The 24,099-nt window shown below is 37.1% G+C and overlaps 1 protein-coding gene across 1 annotated transcript in view; it reads left to right on the top strand.

The window, feature by feature from the left end:
- The first annotated feature begins 3,356 nt into the window (after positions 1 to 3,356).
- The window catches only part of LOC124596466 (E3 ubiquitin-protein ligase UBR5), a 354,797-nt gene continuing 334,054 nt past the window's right edge, over positions 3,357 to 24,099 (top strand). Inside the window, exon 1 of the mRNA XM_047135607.1 lies at positions 3,357 to 3,579. Coding sequence (XP_046991563.1) covers positions 3,518 to 3,579 — 62 coding nt within the window. The 5' untranslated portion in view covers positions 3,357 to 3,517. The remainder of the gene's footprint in view (positions 3,580 to 24,099) is intronic.

Genomic DNA, 24,099 nt, shown 5'->3' with positions numbered 1-24,099 from the left:
TTACATCAAGAATACAAATTTGTACTGGCAGGAAGAGAAAATTACATAATGTGTCAAAATGAAACAGTAATCCTGATTTTGTTATGTATGTCAAACATTATAAAGCTGTATTCAGGAAAGTTGTAGTGTTAGCTAAAAAAAATACCAAGTAATACATTTATCCTCAAAGAATCAGAAGCGAAAGTGAAAAATTAATGGATCTACAAATTAAATTTCAAATGACTTTGCAGTTTAAATGTCAAATTGTTTCAACCAATTCTTTTTAAATATAGCAAGATATGATGTAGCTATGGCAGTCTATCAATACAAAGCAAATGTTGTGAGCTTGGAAAACCACCAGAACACACAGTTTAAAAAAACCAAAGGGATTTAAAAAAAAAATTTCTTTAAAAAAAGAGAAACTCATATATGTGATATGAAATACCCACATCTGTAATGAAGAGTGTGTATAATATCATTTCACAACGACTGTCGGTTATTATAAGCCAATCTTTTGAGAGGGGATGTTTTCTAGACCTATTTAAATATGCTGTAAAACTGTTATTCGGAAAGAGAGTGGCAGAAAACATGGGGATTACCACCCTATCTCTCTTCTGCCGGTCTTTTCTAAAGTGTTTGTAAACATTGCAAATGGTTCAAATAGCTCTGAGCACTATGGGACTTAACATCTTAGGTCATCAGTCCCCTAGAACTTAGAACTACTTAAACCTAACTAACCTTAGGACATCACACACATCCATGCCCGAGGCAGGATTCGAACCTGCGACCGTAGCAGTCGCACGGTTCCGGACTGAGCGCCTAGAACCGCGAGACCACTGCGGCCGCCTGTGAACATTGCAGCAATATAAAGTCAAAATGTTATTAATTGACATAACTTTTAATAATCAGTTTGGATTCCAACAAGGAAAAAGCAGTTTACCCGAAAAAAATATGTTCAACATTAGCTAAGGGTAAAAAGGTCACAGGAATATTCTATAATCTGACAAAAGCCCTTGATTCAGTGAACCATCCCTTCTTCTCCACATATTAAAGATATATGGAATCAGGGACACTACCTTAGGTGGCTCACCTCTTATTTAACAGCTAGGAAAAAAACAGTAATTGTAACTTTAAATTCAAGAAATTACTACTGCAACTGGAAAACAGTTTCCCAAGAAGTCCCAAGAGGTTTGATATTGGGTCCATGTCTGTTCCTTTTCTACAAAAACGAGGTATCACACGCTACTGATATTCATTCAATTTTATTTGCTAACGACACATCAGATGTAATTGAAAATGAGGTAACTAAAAGAGAAAGTGTCAAAAATACGATAGAAAAACTTGAATGATGGTTACTAAATGTAACTAAAACTATAGCTATGCAATTTTGAAGGTAAATCATTAGGACACAGTGAAATAAAGGTAACTTGCAATGATCAGGATATGATACGAGCAAACCATATGACGTTCTTATGCTTAAATCTTGATTAAAATCTAAATTGGAAAGTGCACATTGAGTACTTAACAAATAAACTTAACAGTTTAGCATCTGCAGTTTGTATTTTAGCAGGTGTCACAAACATAGACACCAGAAGGGCAGCGTGTCATTGCTACCTTGAGTCAGTTATTTGTAATGACACAATTTTCTGGGGAAATTCAACAAATATCAATAGATTCCTAGTCTTACAAAAGAGAATAACTGGAAGCACGTCTATTACCAAACATGGGGTATTCTGTCAACAACAGATAAAAGATTATAAAGTACTATCTATTCCCTCTCTGTACATGTATAAAGTATTGTTATTCTTATATAAAAATAATAATACTGAAATCTCTTTCCATTTCAAGCTCAACTGCAGCTCTCTCCACAGTGAGAATTTTGAACTCCCAACACTCTTCTCAAAACTCAATACTCAAACACCTGACTATATATCTTGTTTAAGATTTACAATGAAATAAAAGACAGTTTGACATGGATCTTAGTTCATTGAAAAGATTACACTTTCCTTTTCTTGTGGAAAAGTGTTATTATTCCATTGAAGATTTAATCAACGTCGGTTTCACAGTTTGAACAAGGTAATTATACATTTTATTTGTGTGTGCCAGAAACTGCAGTATTCATTTGTGTAGCTGTATTTCAGAAATGTATATAAAATAATGTAAACTTTTGTATTTCTGTTAAAAATTTTCTTGTTTGAAATATTGACATGACTCCTGTACATATGTTTCACATTTCACCCTGTTTTGTGTTATTATTGTCTATAACATTTCTGAGTATGTCTTTTATTGCTCTATTGGGCTGGATTATGATGTTTGCATCGTCAGCAAACAAGAGAATATCTACTTCAACAGAATAATATAGGAGATCAGTTACATGTAATGAGAACAGGAGTGGTCCCAGAATTGAACCATATGGAAGGCCACTAGCAATTTGTACCTGCTCGCAAGAAGATTCATCATGAGAGGTACAAGAACAGTGTAACACTGTCATTTGCTTGTAATATGTCGAATCTGAAGAAATTACTCATTGTGTCCCAAAAAATATATAAATTTAAATTTTCTACAGAATAATGTTTATATCTACATCGCCTAATGCTTAAGGCAGATAAAACATCGCAGTTCATGAAATTTTTTTGTTTGGCAATTATAAAACACGATTAGTGATACAATAGATGGCCCATAGAGTTGAGAGGTCCTTGTGGAACATCAACTGTTACCGACTGCGAAGCTTATGCTTTCCCATATAATCAACTTTTCTTGAAGAAATTGCCCTTTTTCAAAGTTATTATGTTTATTATGAACCTTACTACTCAACGTGGACATAACTGGCAAAAGAATATAATTACGACTTTTAGAATTCTCGGGTTTCCGGCGGAGTCACGTCGTAATTCCTCAACCACATTTCGACGAATAGATTGAGTCTGTTTGCCAGACTATCGTGGAGGAATTACGGCATGACTGTGGCGGATCCCTCAGAATTCTGTAAATTAGAAATACGCTGAGAAAACATCAGAGCTAATATAACTGTGGTACCAATTGAGCTTCTGTTTGGTGTGAAGCACGGCACAATATGTTTTACATGTCATCTGAACATTATCACATTGCAAACACTAACGTTACGCCCATTTAACTGTTTAATACTACGTTTCGAATTACCGCCGTATAGACTTTTCTCGATGTCGTCACTTGTTTTGTTCGTGAACGTTCCGAACTGTGATATCTAAATTCTTAGTTGAGTTGCATGTGTAGTGGCATGTGAATCTGCGATTGTTTCAAAACAAATACGAGGTCTCAATATTTGGAAGCCTCCACTGGTTGTTTATTAAAGATAAACTGTAGTTCTAATAATGTGTTGGATTTTCTTAGTCCTTTCAATATATTGGTCGGAAAACACAGAGTGCAGCACAATCTACTCGTAGTTTGATCGCTGTCGTGGAAGATGGCTGTATGTAGTGATTGTTGATGGGATTGTGTGAAATTATGTGTGTTACAAATCTGATTTGAAAGAAAACATTTGGCGCAGGAAGAAATAGAAGAAATGTCGTCATTGCATTTTGTTGTTCATCCACTTCCAGGAACTGAAGATCAGCTGAATGATAGGTAAAACATCATCAATTAAAGATTTAAACTTTCGATAAACCTGTCGTTATTCAGTTTGATATTGCCTGACTTTGTTTTACATAAGTAACTTGGAAATATCATAAATTTAGGTTTCTGCATGATATGACGTTGTCTACATAAATTGCAAAATCAATACTATCGCAATAGGACCACCATCTTCGTCAGCCGAAAAAAGTATATTTTTCTGCTTACGAATTTTAGGAATCCATTTCTGGTGTTCAAAAAACGTGAAGGTAGCTAGAAGTTTCATAATATTGTGACGTAGAAAGTTAGAATGCGTGAAACTTGAGTGTAGCGTGTAATCGTTAAATTGTTGAACTCTGATGTCCACGTAACGGATGGTTACTTGTTTGCGTATAAGAAGAAATAGTTTAGCGTTATGAGATATAATTGGATAAAGACTCATTTAAGAGAGATTGTTTGTTCTATTACTGTATGTATTTTATACTGCATGGTAATGCTAATGACAACACACTACTAATACGATTATTAGTTTTTTTCCAAATGCGAGGGTTTTATGGCTGTTTCAGACATTTCAGTAAGTTTGGGTCAGTAGAGAAACTTAATTTAGTCTTCTATTATCAACTTGTAATGTGCTATAAATATTATTTATATTTTCTCTTACGTTTGAGTTAGTTAAGTTGTAAGTATATGCGAAAAATTTAGTGAGAAATCCTCTTCCTGGTGAGAGTGGAGTAGGTTAGTTTGAGTAAAGTATCAAGGAAAACTGCTAGCCTTGAAATTTATCAAGCTCAACATCTGTAATTTGTTTATAATTTGGATGTTGTAATTCCATGCAATCTGTAGATGCCAGGATGGGTCCCTTAATAAGGTCACTGCCAACCATGTGGCTTTCCCTCTTCTCATTAAACACATGTAGGCTATCTTCATATGCCTGTATTTCCTTGTGTTAATCTGACAAATTGTATACCGTCATGAAAGGATCTTTGGGCAAATAAATTGGTGATACTGATGATACTTGTATACTGCCTGACATCAGAAAAGAAAATTGTAGTTGATCTTTTACATTTGTGATCAGTGTGATTACCATTTTTTGTTCTGGGAGATGTAGAAAACGATTATTGTAAATCCGTGTTTTCATCTGATGCCACAACATCTTGTTTCGTTTTTGTGGTTATATTGGTTAGTCTAGAGGCATTTCATGAGCCTGTGATAAGTCTCACAAAGTTCTGTGTATTGGAAAATGCTAGTATGAAAAAAAATATCCCTGCCCGTCTGATTCACAACATAGTGTGATAATTATTTCTTTGTGTGCATAACATTCTGTATGAGTGCCTGTTTTTGGCTCATGGGTCATTTCATGTCAAGTCACCCAGGCCTTGACACCAACCGATAAAGCTTCATGGCTTGTCAGAACAAAGTAAAGGGTCTTATTTTAAAAGGAAGGTTAGCAGTATTGAAAAGACTGCAAAAAACGCGGTTTCAAAAGCATTAAAATATGATGCACCAAGTTCTGATGATGACGAAGAAGATAAAAGTGTGGTTGAGAAAGCAAAGGATTTTGATGTAATGATTTCTCTTATGAAAGAGAAGATTTCATCTGTTGGGAGGTCTAGAAAAATCCAGGTTCTGACCTTGGCTCCAGATTCTTGGACTCGAAATAAAGTGATGAAAGAATTTAATGTAAGTGAGTACATGGTGCGACAAGCTAGAAAGCTAAAATCTGAAAAGGGTATTTTGGAAACTCCTGGTCCAAAAAAAGGTAAAACTCTTTCTGAAAATACAGTAAGACTTGTAACAGATTTTTATGAAAAGGATGAAAGTTCCAGAGTGCTACCTGGAACAAAAGACAAAGTAAGTGTTCAAAAAAATGTATATATGCAAAAAAGACTCATTTTGTGTAACTTGAGAGAACTCTATTATTCTTTCAAATGGGAGAATCCCGAGGTAGAAGTAGGATTTTCAAAATTTTGCTTCTTGAGACCTAAATGGTGTATCCTTGCTGGTGCTGCAGGCACACACACTGTATGTGTATGCAGTATCCACCAGAATGTTAAACTATTACTGGATGCTATGAAAATTGAAGAATCTTATAAAGACCTAATTAAGATGCTTGTGTGCAACACGGGAAACCAAAACTGCATGCTACATCATTGCGACAGCTGTCCTGCAAATACTGCACTAACTGAGTACTTAACTGAAAAACTAAGTGAAGATTGTGATTTAGAAGAAGAAATTGTAATCAGTCAGTGGGTTAACACAGACAGGGCAGAAATGATCAAACAGTCTATCAGTGTTGAAGACTACATTTCTTTATTGGTTAGGTCATTGGAAAAGCTCACCCCACACTCGTGGTTGTACTCTACACCCAGTTGGAGTTTTTCTAAGAAATGAGGAAAACAATGTTTTTGTTTCCAACCACTGTTTTATTAGTGACGACCAGGAACATGACACTGGTTTTGTTAACTTTGTACAAAAAGAAATTACAAAGTGGCTGTCATTACATCATACTGACATTGACTCAGTTCACTACTTTACAGATGGTTGTGCTGGGCAGTACAAAAATAGAAACAGTTTTAAAAATTTGACTGAACACTTGAGAGACTTTAATTTGAAGGCCCAACACTCTTTTTTTGCAACAAGTCATGGGAAGTCAATTTGTGATGGCCTAGGAGGGACTATTAAAAGAATTTTAAGGAAAGCCAGTCTACAGCTTTCAGGCGAAGAGCAAATAATGACAGCAATCGATGTGTACAAGTTTTGTGAAAAAAATATTGAAAACATTCATTTTCACTTTATTGACAAAAAAGAAGCTGATTTGCTACGGTTAAAACTAGAAAAACGTTTTTCAGCAACCCGAACCATTCCTGGAACTAGAAGTTTTCATAACTTCAAACCACTTCCAACCAACAACCTTGAAATTAGAAGGACTACAGATAGTGTAAAACCCTCCTTAGTGTTTTCTTTCCATTCTTCTTCTGATTGGGTTCGTGTTGAACCATCCGTAAATTGCTATGTGGCTGCAAATTATGATGGTAACTGGTACTTTGGACTGGTAAAAACAATATTCAATGATGAAGAAGATGCAGAAATTCTATTTCTACATCCTTCAGGACCAGCTGCATCATTTTATTGGCCTGAAAGAGAAGATTCCTGCATAGTGCCTTTGGAGCACATAGTCTGTGTAGTAGACGCACCTCAATCAAGCGGCACTGTGAGAATGTATTACTTCAAAAAAGACTGTATCAAAAGAACTGAAAGCTCTTGGATGAAGTGGAAAAACAGTTTGAATCAGCATTAATGTTTATTAAAAAGACAAAATTACTCAAAAAATTCAATGTTTCAAGCAATCAGTTGGGTTATACATAAGTGTTGTAAGTAAACTATCTTCGTACATAATTCTAATGTAATCTACTATAATTAATAAACATGTTAAAAAGCCATCATTATTTTTGTTTTATCAAGTAGCCTATATGTTTAAGAGTAAATTAAAACAAATTTGAGCATTCTATCAGGTCTGAGACTCTAGATATTGCAATTCTTATAAAACAAAACATCCGTTAAAAAAAAAAGAAAAAAAATACATATATATTTTTTTTTTCATAGAAAATATTAATATATTTTAATAGCATCATTTTTATCTTCAAATACGTATAATAAATAAACTTGCTGCAAAATTTCATGATGTTATCTGAAAGGGTTTTTAAGATAAGCAAATTTAAAGTTTTGAATACAAATTAAATTGACCATTTCCGAAGGTTCAGAAAACGCAAAACATAAAAACTTTAAAAATTTATAAAAAAAACTGTAAGAGATACAGCAAAAAAAATTGCAGGTGTTGTCAGGATGGTATTAGAACCATTTGAGCCAAATTTCATGAAAATCTAAGGAGGTGGGTGTAAAATTTATTTTTGATTGGGTGATTTGATATGGAATAACCCTCATCCTTGGTAACACCCTGGATTGCAGTCCTCTGAACTCCTTTGTCATTCCACAGGGACATGGTTTGTGTAGCTGCAGCTCCAAGTGCACACAATGAATGACCAGTTAATAAGTTGATGCTCTTATTTTGTATGATAAACTTATTCTCTGTAATTATTGCACTGGCTGGGTTATGCAGATGCAAGATTTGTTGACGTAAAGATACTAAGCCTAAGAGATATGCAAAAGATTCCATAAATATTGTCACATATTGAATATGGAACATCCCGCCTAAAGAACTATATTGGTCTTGCAATGCAATCATGTAATGCATAATAAAGAATGGCAAGTGAAAATTCTTCTGGGGCTCAAATTGAATCTGGCATGTTTTTATTATATTTTGCAGTTGTAAAATTCTTTTTATAAAAAATGAAACGAAATATAGAATCCGGTAATAAGGTTGAATTATTGTTATCTTTTTTTGTGTGAGTCTAATGATTTGAGGAAATCACTTGAGCGTGTCAGCATGGCAGTCTACAGTGTAAAAGAATGCATGCTACTTCACTGAGAAGTGAGTCCTGGGCCAGAAACTGTAGCATCTGCAGTTTCAGGCTATTTCATACACCAAGGTACAGGAAATTTTTGTGTATTGTCGGAGGATCCATACTGATCGGGACACACAGGATACGAAGCAAATGTCGATTGATAAATCTGCTGAAGAAGTAGAAAGAAAAATTTGGAGTCCGTCACACCATCGTTACATTGACCAGACATCAAAGTTTGAGTCTCAAAGCCCTTACATTTGATCTATAGGAAGATGAGCTTATTAAGCTAATGGTTTTTTGTGAAAATAATTCATTTAGCATTCAGGATATAATGCAAGGTTTTCGTGAGGGAAATAGTCGAGGGATCAGTCCTTTCGTTTGTTGTCTATTTTCCTCATAATCAGGTAGACGGAGCCTGTGAGTTTTTATATTGTCAGTGACTGTCTCTGACATGGCACAATTACTGTTCATGTTTTCATTAAGGAGCTGATCATATATGTGAAAATACAGTTAATTCAGCTTTCCCACACCCATTATCTTATTGTTGACTACAGCACATAGTGTAAAACTATCAAAAATTTTCTCAGTTAGTGCTATTGTAAAAGAGATTTTGGAATGAGGGCAGAACAGAATTTTTTTGCTACAAGTCATGGAAAGTTGTGTTATGCTGGGATTGGATGCACAATCAGTGATTAGCAGCAAGAGCAAGGTTGTGAGGGCCCATTAATTGGCAGATTCTTATGCTTATAGAGCTTTCACTTCTGCACTGAAAGCATAATGGCATTGAACTTACTTTCATGAGTGAAGAAGAAATTGAGGAAAATGAAATGTCAGAAGAAGAGAGGTTTAAACTGGGGCATACCGATACCCTAACAGGAACTACGGGAAATCATCATTTTTTTTCAACAGTAATTCAGGTCAGCGGAAATTGAAATGGTGCTTTCTTTTGGCAAAAATTAGTGACAGTGAAAAAAGTATGTTAACATTGGATCTGGAGCAAGGACAGTATGCTGCATGCATGTGTGAAAAAAAGAGTGGTGGATTGGAAACTTCTCTAAGGCTTCCACAGAGCAGGAGGACACTTTTGTAAGCTTTAAGCATCACATGGCCCAACAAATTAATTTTATTGGCCCTCAAGGAGTGAAAAGTGCTAGGTTTTGGATTAGCACTTTATTCCTGCTCTTACAAGTGGCAACATCTGCCTGGCAGTGGAGTTTTCTTGTGATATTCAGTGACACCCTAATGAAACTTCTGAAACATTTAAGTATCTTGGAGTAAACAAAAGGTTAATATCATAAAAGAAACCTCTTCTAGATTTGGCTTGGAGCACTTAAAGAAATGTATCACCAGGCTTTGAGACTCTCTGGTTATACTTATCAGGCTTAGGATCCTGTGGTAAAGAAACCCACCCACCCATGGTTGCTGTTGTACAGCTTTGGGCATGGCCACCATGGTGATGGAATGCTAGTTTTCTCACTGTAAAAGAAAGCAGCAGTTGTTAAGCCACCATGCACCATAGCAACACATTTATACAGTTTTACATCAGTACACCTACGTTCCACATAAACTGCAAACTATGCAATCAGAAAATATCTATACTTTGGACCAGAATTAAACACCAGTAGTATCAAAAAATAAAAAAGACACATTCAAAATTCTTATTAACATGAATCCCCTTCCAAAAGATGTCAAGGCAGGCTGCTATTAACTTCACCAAAATTCACACATACAACAGTAGTGTAAAACTTTATTAGAATGTGTGTTGCAGCTATTCTGCAATAATTTTATTACTGTGATCTCCAGTGCCTCAGTAATCAACAGTTATATTTCGAAGTTTATAACTTGTTTAATTCTCATCTAATGCAGTTCGTCATGGACTTGTCTCCTTGAGCGGTGTCTACGGTGTTGTTTCGATCCTCTTTACTCATGTAACATAGGCGATGGCTTTCACTTTTCCACTGACAAAACCGTTTCTACAAATTTCTGGCAGCGCAGTTGGTTTCTTCTACCATCATCACATCTTGGGCCTATTGCTCGTCCGTTCGTTGAAACAAAAAAATTCTTAGGGCTCATGCTCGATTGGAAACTTCCTCCCACGTCTTATGTGGCCGCCATATCTACCCTGTTGCTCAATGTCCCAAGTTTCTTCAGCAGTACTTCCTGGGGAGCAGATAGGACCACCTTCCTCCGTTTGTACTGGTCCCTTGTCCATTCGAAACTAGGCTATGGGTGCTTCATTTATGCATCTGCACATCTGTTCCATCTTACGCCACCTCAACACAATACACCATTGTGGCATCCGTTTGGCCACTGGTGCCTTTTACACTAGACTGGTTAAAAGTCTGTATGCAGAAGCTGCTGAACTACCGCTGTTATACTGTTTGTGCTTAGCAGCTATGCATGCCATTTGTCTGCCATACTAGGCCACCCATCCTATGCCTCCTTCTTCGGTGACTCCTTTGATTGCCAGTATAGGGTGTGTCCCTCTTTTCTGTTACCTCCTGGAGTTTGTTTTGGCTATTTCTCCAGCGGCTTATCTTCATGCTACCTGCCACTTTCCCAGTGTGTGTGAACCCTTCACCACCTTGGCTTCATGTGCCAGCCTGTGTTCACCTTGGATTTCACTTGCTTCCTAAGGATTCGCTCTATCGCCATGTTTCTCTACCTTCGCACTGAGTGCCTTTGTCTACACTGCATTGTTGGCACAAATGCTTTTCGGTATCAGCTTCTGGAACACTGCACAGTATTTACAGCGGAGATCTTTGTCCTGTATTTTATGGACCCTTCACAAAGTCCCATGTTTTTAGCTATCTTTCCTTCCGTCAATTGGGCTTAACGTGTAGTCATTTTTTACTCCTTTTTCATCTTCGTATCCTGAGGTTCTGGCATGGGCGCGTATGACCCTAGTTGTTTTTGTGTCTTAAAACAAAACAAACTAGTTTAATTCCATAGAATTTATTACCCCAGAAAAACTGACTTAAATGTGTCAAAACGGGTCATGACAAAAGCTGATTCAATCTCACTTCCTATTCATCAGGATTTCTTATACTGCCTTCCTCATAGTGTAGTAAATATCTGTAAACATAATAAAAAAGTCAGATTCAATTTGAGAACCAGCAGAACACGGTCAGTGATTTCACAGGACCTTCACCTCTTCATAGTTTCCATAGAGTCTTGTTTGCTCTCATTGCAAAACCAAATTTAGTTTTTTGGGTGGGTTAGAACATAGTCTTTCTAATGTAAATGGTTTAAGTGAGATTGCGGGAAGTGCTTTTTGTAAGTGGGCTGAAAATACTCCTTTTTGAGATTTTTTTTTACAAAAGTTGTCTACAGAAATTTTATGTTTGAACAGCAAATTATCACATGCAAAGATTCTGATTTATCAAGACTTGCTTAGGGGGATTTAAGAAAACTAAAGTTCATATTATTTTTCAAGTGCCAATATTTTTTTGTCCGATTTTATTCAAATTATCTATATAAAAATTGCTCATGAAATTTCTTTTAATTATTTAACTGTAGAGAATGCAAAAAGTTGTACAAGATGCCCTAGTCCTGTTTCTTTCAAGAAAATATTTCCGGATATATTATGTCTCAATGTTGCCAAAAACTAACGGGTACGCTGTTGATAGAGCTTTCAATGCAGCTCTGCATGAAAGGGGTCAAACAAGAGGCAAGATCTCTGCAAGTATTGAATTAGTGATCGTGGAACTTCAGTAGTGTTTATTGGAAAGGTGCAAATGTTCAAACAAAATTTCTTCAAAATACATTATGGTCATGTGAGAACCTCTACACCACTTGATGTGAATTGACCCAGATCCATGAGTGTGAGAAGAGGAAGAAGTCGATAATCTGTCCAAATTAAACTGAGGATAATTTGCTGTTGTGTATAATGCTTGAGACATTCAAATTGGCTCAAGAGCTGATCTGATGTAGGGTCTACTTTACGTTTTCCATGATTCGGCTAAATCACTTAGCCTAAATGCCATTATGGTGCCTTGGAATAAGTCATAACTGGTTTCAAGTCCCATATGTATGGCAGTTTGAATGTTAATGTGTAATGACATACTGTAGTCATCAGTATTACATCTAAATCTAATGCTCATTTTCAAATAATTAAGACTAATACTGCCTCGAATTTGTTAACAGATGCCTGCAGAAACAGAATTTTCCTGTTACTATAGGCTGTGTGGTAGGTTGGAGGCTTGTTGAATGCTGGGAACTGTATTCTAAAGCTGCAGCTAATTCAAGTGCAGTAAATGTTGAGACTAAGTGTTGTAAAAAATTAATAACATAGATTAAACACTCATGTTCTGCTGCAAGTAATGTAAAGAAGACTGATGTGGATTACACAGTTAATTTCAACTAACATGAATTAAACAGGTGTGTTCTGTAAGTGTAAATAGTTGTGTGCTTTGTAACCATATGGTTTTTTCATAGTGATTCATATGTCCAAGTAAATTGCTTGTACAGTCTTTGAACATTTTCCACTGAACAAGATGGCACAGAGTTGGAAATTGGACTCATATTTGGGAGAACAATAATTCAAATCCTCCTCTGGCCATCCTTTTCTAGGTTTACTGTGGTTTCCCTAAATTGCATAACATGAATGCTTGGAAAGGAAAGGACAGGACAGGTCGAATTTTTTCCCCAGTTTGAGTTGCTCCATCTCTTACTAACTACGTCATCGATGAGATGTTAGAACAGTCTTTCTTTTTGAATATGTTATGTATGAACTTCCAGATCATAATATTTGATGTGACATTTATTTACCTTTAATAGAACTACTACTATCAGATAGATGCAATTCTCAGACAAATATAGCAGTATTTATAATTCACTTTGTTGTTTTACTAGGCTCTATTGTCATTCTTGGTGGTGTATATCTGGAGGCTATTTGTGTGCTGACAGGCTCCTTGCATAATGTTTATAATCTGTACATAATCAGTTTTGGGAATCTGATGTATTAAAACAATATTTTTGAATGATCTGCACAACGCTTTCTTTTGAAATATGGTGGTGGTCTGTGTGTTGAACAGGCAGTTTCACTATGTATTCTGTAAGGTACAGTCAAATGAAAACAAGACGGATGGATGGGCTCACATATTGCCAAGGTTGTTTAGAGTACATTGCAGAAGTTTCACTGGGAAGACCTTTCAGGTTCTCGATACTGCCACAATCTCTGCCCGTGCGATTTCAAATTCTTTGGAGGCCTGAGGAAAAATGTTTGTGACCGTTGATTTACTTCTGGTGAAGAGCTGCATGCCTGGGCACATCATGGTTCTGTTGCAATCGCAAACATTTTTCCATGAAGGCATTGGCTGTCTCGTTTCACAGAGCACTAAATCTATTTAGAGTTATGGTCATTACTTTTGAGTTAATAAACAGTTTACTTACCATATTTTCTTTTATTTGTTTTGTATTTTACATGTATCTCTTAAAAGCAGATCAAGGAGTAAGGAATTCATCCCTCTTCAAATTGGGGCTTGTCAATTTTACTCTATGGTTTTTATTCAAATTTGCCAGAGATAACATGGTTTTCTTCTTCAGGACTGAGACCACTCTGCAGTATACATACGAACTTTGTCTTGATCGTGAGAGGATGTTAATGTTCTCAGTTCTACTTTTACCAGTACTTCATTCCAAGATTGACATAGCACATCTCTTTCCTTCTAGTTTGCAGCAATTTTCTTCTGTTTTGTACTCCTCAGACAGACATACATAATTGCAGCTTAATCTGTATTTCAAATTCCCGCTTTCTCCAGAAATCCAAGATCTCGTTCAGGATTTTCTCCAGGCTTATTCTTAATTTTATTATATTTGTTTTTTTGTCATTAGAAGTATGAAATTATGGCACTTTTGTGTTTCTGCGAAGCAAATCTGTAATCACTTTGTAGAAATATTAGTTTGTTTTGTATGTATCATTTCATCATTGTTCTTTTAAATTGATTATTCAATTATGTTTCAACCACGTTTCACTTCACTAGTGATTAATACCGTACCAAAAGGCTCTTGTGCCCATACTTACTTACTTACTCACCTCTACAGCCCTTGTAGGATCTAGGCCTCCGTCACAATATCCTGCCATTCTGTCCCGTCCATGGCTTTCCGTCTCCATCCTCTGACACCCAGCTCTTTTGTGTCTTCTTCAATTCGTCCACCCATCTCTTTCTGGGATGTCCCTTCTGTCATCTGCCTCAAGCCTTGCCATCAAAAATCACCTTACATATGATGACCATGTGTCCTGCCCACTGCAATCTTCTTATTTTAATGGTAGTGACAATGTCAGTTTCTTCTAAAAGTTCTTCTAATTCTACATTCATATGGATGTGCTAACCTTGTTGATAGTATATTGGGCCGTATATTTTACACAGAACCTTTCTCCTAAATGCTAAGGAACCTTTCCTCATTTGCTGTCGTGGTCCATGTCTCGGCACCATACATATCAGCTGGTCTTATACTTGCTTAGTAAATTAGGATTTCAGATTTTCGTGACAGTTGTGAGTCCCTAAGCATGGGTAGTGTGGCAAAGTAACATTTGTTGTGTACTGCTGTTGTAGCCTTCACCTTGCTGCTGATGTCATTTATCTCTGTGATAGTCGATATGAGGTACTTGAAGTCTCTCACCCTTTCAAACTCCTGTCTGCTATCATGAGATTTGGTAGGTTTCGCTGGTTGGTCATTGCCATATATTTGGTATTTTTGTCATTGACTACGAGGCCAAGTTCCCTTGTATCTCTCTCTCTCTCCAGTTGTTGATAGGCGTCAGCCAGCACAGCAGTGTTTCGTGGGAGTATTGCCACATCGTCTGCGTAGGCTAGGTACTGCAGTGAATGATTAAAAATGGTCCCTCCTCTATAACTCTGTCTCATTTAAGACTTTTTCTAGGCAGAGGTTGAATAGCCCTGTATTTTTACTTTACAGTTGGTTTCACTGACTGTCATCATAGTAAGTTTAACAAGCTTCTTAGGTATTCCAAACTCTTCCATCACATTCCACATTGCCATTCTTGAGATGCTATCATAGACTTGTTTAAAATCGATATAAAGCTGCTGTATGTTTATTTGATGTTAATAACATTTTTCAGGTAGTATGCATAATGTGAATATTTTGTCAGTTGTTGGTCTATTTCATCTAAAGCCACTCTGATATCCTATTCTCTTATCCACATAGGGAGTAAGCATCCCAATTAGGATCTTGGAAAACAATTTATATGTAGTATTTAGTAGGAATATTCCTCAGTAATTCTGCAGTTTAGAGTATTTCCTTTTTTATGTATGAGGCACATAATACCTTTTTTCCATTCCATTGTGTAATATTAGTAATTTTCGCCTCACAAACATTAATATACGCTCAATAGTAAACGCCTGATGGCCTAAAGTTATCGAACAATTGTAAAGTAAAAGAAATGAACCATCGCATAGCATCGACAGAAACTATTATTCTTTATCTTTGCCGTTCTTGCGCGGTGCCAGTAAATCTCTATGTACATGTATCGATTAATGGTATAAAAAAGAATTCTGTTGTTTCAAGACAAATGAGGCTTTTGGCGCCTCACCTTTTTCTGTTTGTGTTCCATGAGAGGCGGACGCAGACTTGCTGCGTTCCACAACTGTATTTTATATTTGATGTGAAAATATTGAGTGAATATGCTAATTGCTATTTTTTCCAATCACAAAAGATGTAGTTCTTGTAACTGATATCGAACAGACAGAATCAAGAGGACATTTTGACTGTTATGTATAAAGTATTTAACCACAATGGTCATCTATTGTAATTTAATATGAAAAGGTACGTAGCATTAAAAAAAAACGTGTGTTAAAGATAAGTGTGCTTATTTTCGTAAATTAACCTTGATGATTCCATCTCCTTATTTAACTGAATGATAATTATTTTTGTGTTACTTCATCAGAAATTACGATCACGCTGATGGGCCGAACGCAGCATGAGGCAGAAGGAACATTATCGTTTTCCTATTATTTCTGAACCAACTCTTTTTAATTGTGTAGTGTTGCATTTCTTTTAAAGTCTATAAATCTTCTGGTCCCTTAGTGTTGATCCGGGTATGACTACATCGCGACTATAAAAATGCACAGAAATGATAATGTTTCTTCCGAGCGATCTCAAATATATATATCAATATGCTGCTCTTATTCAGGTATTTAATGGTCAACGTATGTTATTATAATAGCGTAATAAATCCCTGATTCTGTTGCCAAGTGGCCCACCAAAATATTCACTTTTTCGACATTAAAAAAAAAGTAACAATTCTTTTTATTTTTGTCCCCCAAGAGCAACGCTACAATTGGCATGCTCTCCTCCTGCCAGATGCTCAGTACTACTTGTGTATTGTTTTCCAAAGTGCTTCCCCACCATATTGGAGAAGTTCCGCCTGGATCTGATCTTCTCCAGGTGCCTTATTGTTTTTTAAGGTCGTAATGGCTTGTATCACTTCCTTCAGTGTGGGTTCTGGTGTTAATAAGTTAGTTCTACCAGTTTGTCTTGTTCTAATACTTCTACTTCTGGGTTCAGTAACTCTTGAATGTGTGCTGCCCATCTGTCATGTATTTTATTACTCACCTCTATCAGATTCCCTTCTTTTCTTCTGCATATATGTGCTCTGGCTTGAAATCCGGCCTTTCCTTCTTTAATCACTGTTCACTCTCAACTCTGTGCTGTGAGACTTTTCTTCACCGGAGTTTTGGCATTGGAATGTCTTGCACATGTATGCTCGCCGACAATGTTACCAGCAGGGATCTGTGATGTGTTTGGTGTGGTTTACATTTGAGTCAAGCAATGTCACATTGTCCAGACTGGTTGCTTGACAATGTTAGAAAAAAATTGATATTCGTTGGGTGAAGTCCCTCTTGTTTGGTGGACTCAAAAATATTTTCAAAATATTTTATTGGTTATCATTTAGAAACAGCAGCCATTTTTGTTGCAGGCCGCAAGCAGTTTTTAGCATTTATAAGCATTTGTGGTTTTTTTAATTAATTAGTAATTGTTGCCCCAGACCTTTCAAATAAGAAGCATTTAGTTCAGCACACACCATGATCACCTTGCTGAATGTACTCCTTAATATATTTGTAATGGCTCGAAGTTATTGGTAATTTCCCATACTTAATATTTTTTGTGTTATTACATGACACAGTGTAGTTACTTTTTATAGAGTATCATTGATGAGACACTTACACTTAAAAAAATGCACTATTTTAAAAAATACGTCTTGAATTTTTCCTTCTTTAACCTGCAGTATCTTTGTTAGGAGACCAGATTAGAATCTGAAAATTTCGCACTTGATAGACCTTGATTATATCAAATGCTTCAGTATAAATTTCAACTTGAGATTCAGTGAAAAGTTATGGAAAAAATAGCAATATGAGTAAAAAATATGTTTCTTAGTATCTGCAATATCTGGACTAATGGATAAAGTGTATCAGTTACATAATTTGAACATATCTGTGATCACTTAAAAAAAAAATGAGCTACCTAATTACATTGTCTTGTTCTCTCCTTATTTGTTTTTACTACATTGCTCATTAAACAACACAGGAATTTCTTCACACAGTTTGAGTGTTCGATTAAAAGTTTGCCCTGACGTAGGTGTAAATTGCGGGGGGGGGGGGGGGGGGGGGCAGCTTCTTCAACACATGTTTAATAGGCATCCAGGTTTTGATGCTTTTCAACTTTTTTAAACGAGATCCTTGGTTCTGGTAGGTGGTAAAATGTAACATGCACATCTTGGTTTTAACACTCAATATTATCAACTTTGGGAATCCCACCACAGTAGGCCATAAATGCAAGCCACTACCTCCATATTTTGAACTGTCAGTGGTACAGGTTTTCCACATTGATGAAGTTTTGATATTTTCCCCATGATCATACATTTGTAACTGTCAATTTACAGACCAGAACTTCCAAAAGATATTTATAGTCGACAATAAGATTGGCCCCATCTATCATCAACTTTACATTCTGGTGATACAAACACACACACCATTATGGGTGCTAGGTGCCCCTGTAGCAATATGATACCACTTTAGTCCTAACTCACAACATTTTAGCCTTCCAATTTTAATGTCAGTGTTTTCTTTTTTGAATTCAGTGAATAGTTCATTTAAATCATACAGTATGAATAGTTTTTGTCTCTGAACCTTAGTACCATTTTCTTTCTTTTTTGCAAAGCATCAAATGGCTGTAATTGTCATCCTCATAAAACCTAGTACCTATTCAACCATGTTTTTGTCCGTCAAATTTGATGCATTTTTCTTTGGTAATGCTGGTAAAAATTCCCTGCTCTTTTACTAACTGCTTTGTTAATTTAATCACATGTTCTTACACATTATATTTGCACTAACTTTAGTTCGACTCCAAGAATTCAGTAGTAAACCTGATGATTTAACTTCATCCATGTTGCTCAAAATAAGACGTTTAATTATTAGCTTTTCCATCTAATCATTACATTCAGTCATGGAATTTTTAGAAATTCCATCTGGTTTAATGCAACTTCTCTTTTGAAGTGAGACTAACACATTCTTTTTGACAGTAGTTGCCACTTTCTCAATTTTTGTGTTCAGTGCAAAAAGTCTTTTTATCACTTACTTTTCCAATTTCAGTAGCAGGTGATACATGTAGGATTTCATAAGCTAATTTCACTTTTTTAATAGTTTCTGATGAGTCACAAAATTCTTTATCTGGACTGTCACAAACCCCTTCTTTGTTGATGACAAATGTTTGAGAATAATGTGTTGGACACAGTGAATTTCCTGGTATTATATTGATAAAAGGGCTTTTATATTTAGAATAATCATAAAACATTATTCCTCTCAGACCTTTTGTTACAGGCTTCTTACGTTTCTTAAAAGCGTCCAAGCAAGTCTGGCCAAATAGTTCTTTAAGTATTTAATTTCATGGTACTTGCTAGTTGAATTAACCTCTGAGCAAACTCGTTAGTAAAACATCACTTTTTCTTCTTCACTGTAATCATCAGTTAAAGTTATGTCTTTAGGAACTCTCCATAACACCTTTATGGCAAACCAGACATTATTACATCTACATGATTACTCTGCAATTCACATTTAAGTGCTTGGCAGAGGGTTCATCGAACCACGATCATACTATCTCTCTACCATTCCACTCCCGAACAGCGCGCGGGAAAAACGAACACCTAAACCTTTCTGTTCGAGCTCTGATTTCTCTTATTTTATTCTGATGATGATTCCTACCTTATGTAGGTTGGGCTCAACAAAATATTCTCGCATTCGGAAGAGAAAGTTGGTGACTGAAATTTCGTAAATAGATCTCGCTGCGACGAAAAACGTCTTTGCTTTAATGACTTCCATCCCAACTCGCGTATCATATCTGCCACACTCTCTCCCCTATTACGTGATAATACAAAACGAGCTGCCCTTTTTTGCACCCTTTCGATGTCCTCCGTCAATCCCACCTGGTAAGGATCCCACACCGCGCAGCAATATTCTAACGGAGGACGAACGAGTGTAGTGTAAGCTGTCTCTGTAATGCTATGAAATCTGGCATAGTTGCTCTAAACATGAAGTGCAGCAACTGCTCAGCCAACCGCTGAACGAGGAGGTGGCCACTGGCAATATTTTATTTTCAAATATAAGTGAGTTGAGGTTCACAAATTGTATGTGTTTGCATAAGGATACAATGTCAAGATTTGAGTTTGTGAAGAGCGTAGGAACGAGCTTAATCAGAAGACACAAAAAGAGAAGGCTTCAGATTCCAAACTTACCAGATGAATGGAAAACTATTTCAAATGTTTTGGGTGAAGAGCAGTGAGATGGTGATTCACCAAAAAGAGTTGTGGACGGCCTTGATGTTAATAAGGCATTCCTAAGCGAACTGAAAAGACAGCTCAAAATCAAATGTAATTCAGAGGGTCCCATGGTGTTCGACCTTGGGACATGTGGCCTACAAACACAACATGGTGGCTTTGCAGCAGGTTGTAGTAGCGTTGGTTGGAATCATGTTCAGTTTCTGAGAGCTTTATGTAATCCATTTCAAAATGTTTTCTCTTGCCAAGCTGGTTTCAGCAATATTACAAGCACCTGTTGTTTCCCCAAAGAAGTTTTGTGCCGTCTAGTAGGAGGAAAATAAAATAGTGTCAGTCTGGGCTCAGCAAACATTTAAAAAGGTGTAAAGGAAGGAGAAACTCTTGTGCAGAAAGGTATGCAGTATACTGCTGCATCCATTTTTGATAAGCTAGCACTCGAATTCAAAAATCTTAGCAGTAATCCATGCGCTTTCAAATAGAAACTTCAGAATTTCCTCGTGGGCCACTCCTTCTATTCTGTTGAGGAGTTCTTTGAAAAATTAAGTTCATTCTTCTTGCATTGTTGATTGTGTTTAAGTAAACTTATGGATTGTCTTCTTTTGGGTTCATAAACATTTTATTTTTATCTGTTATACTTTATGTTGTAATTTCATGTACTGACACGTTCCATGACCTTGGAAATTTGTTCCTTAATTTGGTCCTATGGAACTTCCATGTAAATAAATAATAAATAAAAAGAGTAAAGAAGGAACAGAGGTAGGTAACACAAAAACCTAAGGCCACTACTAGAATTCCTAAGAGTCTTTGTTACCCCAGGTAGTGTGTAAGTCTTTGAGATGCTGATAGTTCATCTTGCCCTTTTTGCTGCTCAGGTTTATGACTAAATTTTAATGAGATGCTCCCATGACTCCTTTTCTCTATAATTCCTTCCAGTATATTGTCAGAGATGTAATTAGAAAATTTGTCCAACCAGAAATATGTAGAAACAGACTACCTGCGAAACAGATCTGAATGATAATAAAATCAGTTACAGCCTCGTAAAGTGGACATCAGATAAAACCAAAAATACTCTGGGTCAGTGTGACATATCAGAGGAAGTTGTCTTGGCATTGAGGAATGAGTGCCTTACATTTATAAAGAATATGGTATCCAAAATTCTGGATGAAATATCCCTGGCTTATTTCTTTACGAAGGGCATTCCATGTTCAATCCAAGAAGTAGCAGTTGATGTCAACCATGAGATGAGACAGTTAGGCATGGCATTGACACATCTCACTTCCTTAAATTGCTTTGTTGGTCATGAGGCTAATGCCATTGCCCATGAGTTCTGAAGTCTAGTAGAGATCATGTCAGTGAAGGAAGTCCTTAAAGAATTTTATGTAGATTTTGTTCGCGCCAATCAGTTCTGTAAGGAGATTTATCAGTGTTGTTTGCAGTCTCTTTCACGACAATGCCAGCCTTGAAAGAGGTTTCTCTGACAACTCCATTCTGTTCAAAAATTTGACTGAGACCTTTCTCATAACTGTTTGTGCTGGTGGCGATGCGGTCAAGATCACGGAGGGTGTTGATCTGAGCAGTTAATGCACATCTTTTAAAATGCACATGGTAACAGGTTGCCACAAGTTCTGGAAATTGGGGAATTTCAAACATGTCAGGGAAATACCAGGAAAATTTGGAAAAAAACTGGAAAAATCTCATTTTTGGTTTATTTACTGAGTACATGCATTGCTTCCCTACTCCCTCATTCTTACTGCTTCTCTCCCTTTGTACCACTTCCTTGAGCCTGCTACCAGCACTGCCCCCACTTCTTGCCACTAGCATAGCAGCTGCCGATGGGAGGCAGGGAGATGTGAAGAGTGGTTTGTTCGGATCCGAGTCTCAGAGACTGTTGATGCAGCAGTCAGAGACAGCAGTCATGTGTGCACAAGTTGTGTCTGGGTGAGTGTGTGAATGTGTATGTGCTCTCATTTTCTGACAAAGGCTATGGTCAAAAACTTAGTTGTTGAGAATGTGATTGTCTTTTCTATGTGCTTGTCTGCGGCTCGGCGATCATCTGTACGGTGAGTTGCCACCTGTCCTAAATAGTATTGATTCTCATAGCATTCACACAAGTTGTCTGCTGCATGGATGATCACCGTGGTCTCATTTCATCGACATGATGTCTGTGACGTATGAATAGCTGGCCACACAAGTAGACTTAAAGACGGGCCAAAACTGCAGGTCATTTTTGTGGGTATCTCAAATGGGTTGGGCCAGCTGATCTGAAGGCCATTGTTTTCCACTAATCTGCAGGCCCTGCCCGTTGGATCTAGTTTCACTGATCTGTTTATGTGTAGCATAATGCGGCGGCTCTTTGTGGTTTGTCTGTGGACCTAGAACTATGGTGCCCCTTGGCAGGCCATGGGCGATGGATTTCAGGAATTGTGACTGTATCACAAGTACATTGTACAGTGTGGCATTTTATGGATATTTTATTTACTATAGTACATTTTGACAATTCGAAAATAGTTTATATATTAGAAAGTATGGGCAATACAGAGAAGAAAATTGTGGCAGTTCATACGCTATGCACTCGTGTATTTCTTGATAGAAAAATCTCACACTACTTGTAAAATAATAGACATAACACAGTGAGCGATAACCTGAACATGGTAGAACCAACATCTTATTGATAGTCACCGTGGTGTTTGTTTACTTAAATTTTCCCTGCCTTATACATTTCTTTCAAGAGGTCTACTTTTTACTGAGGTTATTTCTGAAATCAGTGAAGCTGTTTTAAAACTGTCTTATGACTCCAGGGAAATTTGTTTTTTTTGTCACCAAATTTGGAAATGCATATTTTTGTCACCAAATGTGTTTCGTTTTATTGAAATGAAATAACATTAGTGGTCTTAATGAAACATATACATGATTTGGCTTTCTTTCTCCGCCTAAAACAGTTCATCACAAAATATGTCCATGCTAGTAATTAAGATTTTTACTCACAGACTGAGAAATACGTAAGTCCTTACATTTTTTTGTCAACTTATGTTTTTACTAAACCTGGAAATCAGGGAAATACCAGGGAATTTCACTTGAGAAAACTTGTGGCAACCTTGGGTAGGTATAGTAAAACAGTAGCAGAGAAAATGAGAGCTGTGAAGTCCTCAAAAGAAAATTAGGAAAGAAGGAAGTGAGTAGAAACAACTGAAGAGTGTTAGAAACTATAAAAATAAAACTCGTGGAAAGTGCTGAGAAGATGTTTTTCAGATTAAAGAAGTAATTCTATCACTAAAAACAGCTTGCTTGTGACTTCACATAAGTCCATTTGTGTGTCCTTATCAGACTAGTCTGTTACTGTTTCTTCTCAGATTCAGGAGAATGACATCCCACAGGGTTATGTGCTAAGTTTCACTCTCTTCCTCAGTGCCATCTATGGGCTTGTGACCTCTGTTGGGCTTCTGGTTACCCCGGCATTGTTCGTCCACAATTTTTGCATCTGGTGCAGCTCCCACTTGATAGCATACATCTGCTGAGCACCAGCTCCAAGGCGACATCCGAGGGGCCTCTGCGTGGGCCACTGACCATGGCTTCCAGTTTTTTCCCCTCCAAAACTCACTCAGTGTTGTAGCACAGTCACATTTCTTAGGCCTTATTTTTGATAACAAGCTGACATGGCTGCCCCATATTTGCCACCTAAAGACTACATGTATGCGGAAGCTTAATGCTCTTTGCCTCCTGGTCCACATATCTTGGGTTGCAGACCATTCCACTCTCCTCCATCTTTACTGTGCTCTGGTCTTGTACAGATTTGGTAGTCAGGTTTATGACTCAGCAGCTCCTTCCACTTTGAAACTCCTCGACCCTGTCCATCATTGTGGGATTCCTCTCGCTATTGGTGCCTTTGCAGCACTAGTTCCTCACAGAAGTGGGGATTCCCCCTCTACACATCTGATGGAGCCAACTCCTTGTTTCTTACGCAATTGCCATTTGCCAATTCCTTGACCATCCTGTGTACCCTGTGCTCTTTGCCTACGAGGGATGCCTCCCTTTCAACATCTGCCCATGGGTGGATTGCCGGTTGGTATACGTCTCCACTTCCTGCTGTCGGGATCTTCATATCCACTCACTGGACTGCGCCCTGTGTCTCTGTCCACACAGTGGGTGTCCAGCAGCTGTAGTTGTGTGCGAATTACAGCCTTCGTCGCCAATGAACAGCAGTCAGTGTAGGTGCATGAACTAAATGCCTGCAGTGGAGGCGCTTACACAGCAACGTTTGCTGAATGAATGGTCTTTGAG

This window comes from Schistocerca americana, chromosome 2 (assembly GCF_021461395.2).
Source record: "Schistocerca americana isolate TAMUIC-IGC-003095 chromosome 2, iqSchAmer2.1, whole genome shotgun sequence".
Classification (NCBI taxonomy): Eukaryota; Metazoa; Arthropoda; class Insecta; order Orthoptera; family Acrididae; genus Schistocerca; species Schistocerca americana.
The sequence above is the reverse complement of the archived record's forward strand: the minus strand, read 5'-3'. Positions and strand labels throughout refer to the sequence as shown.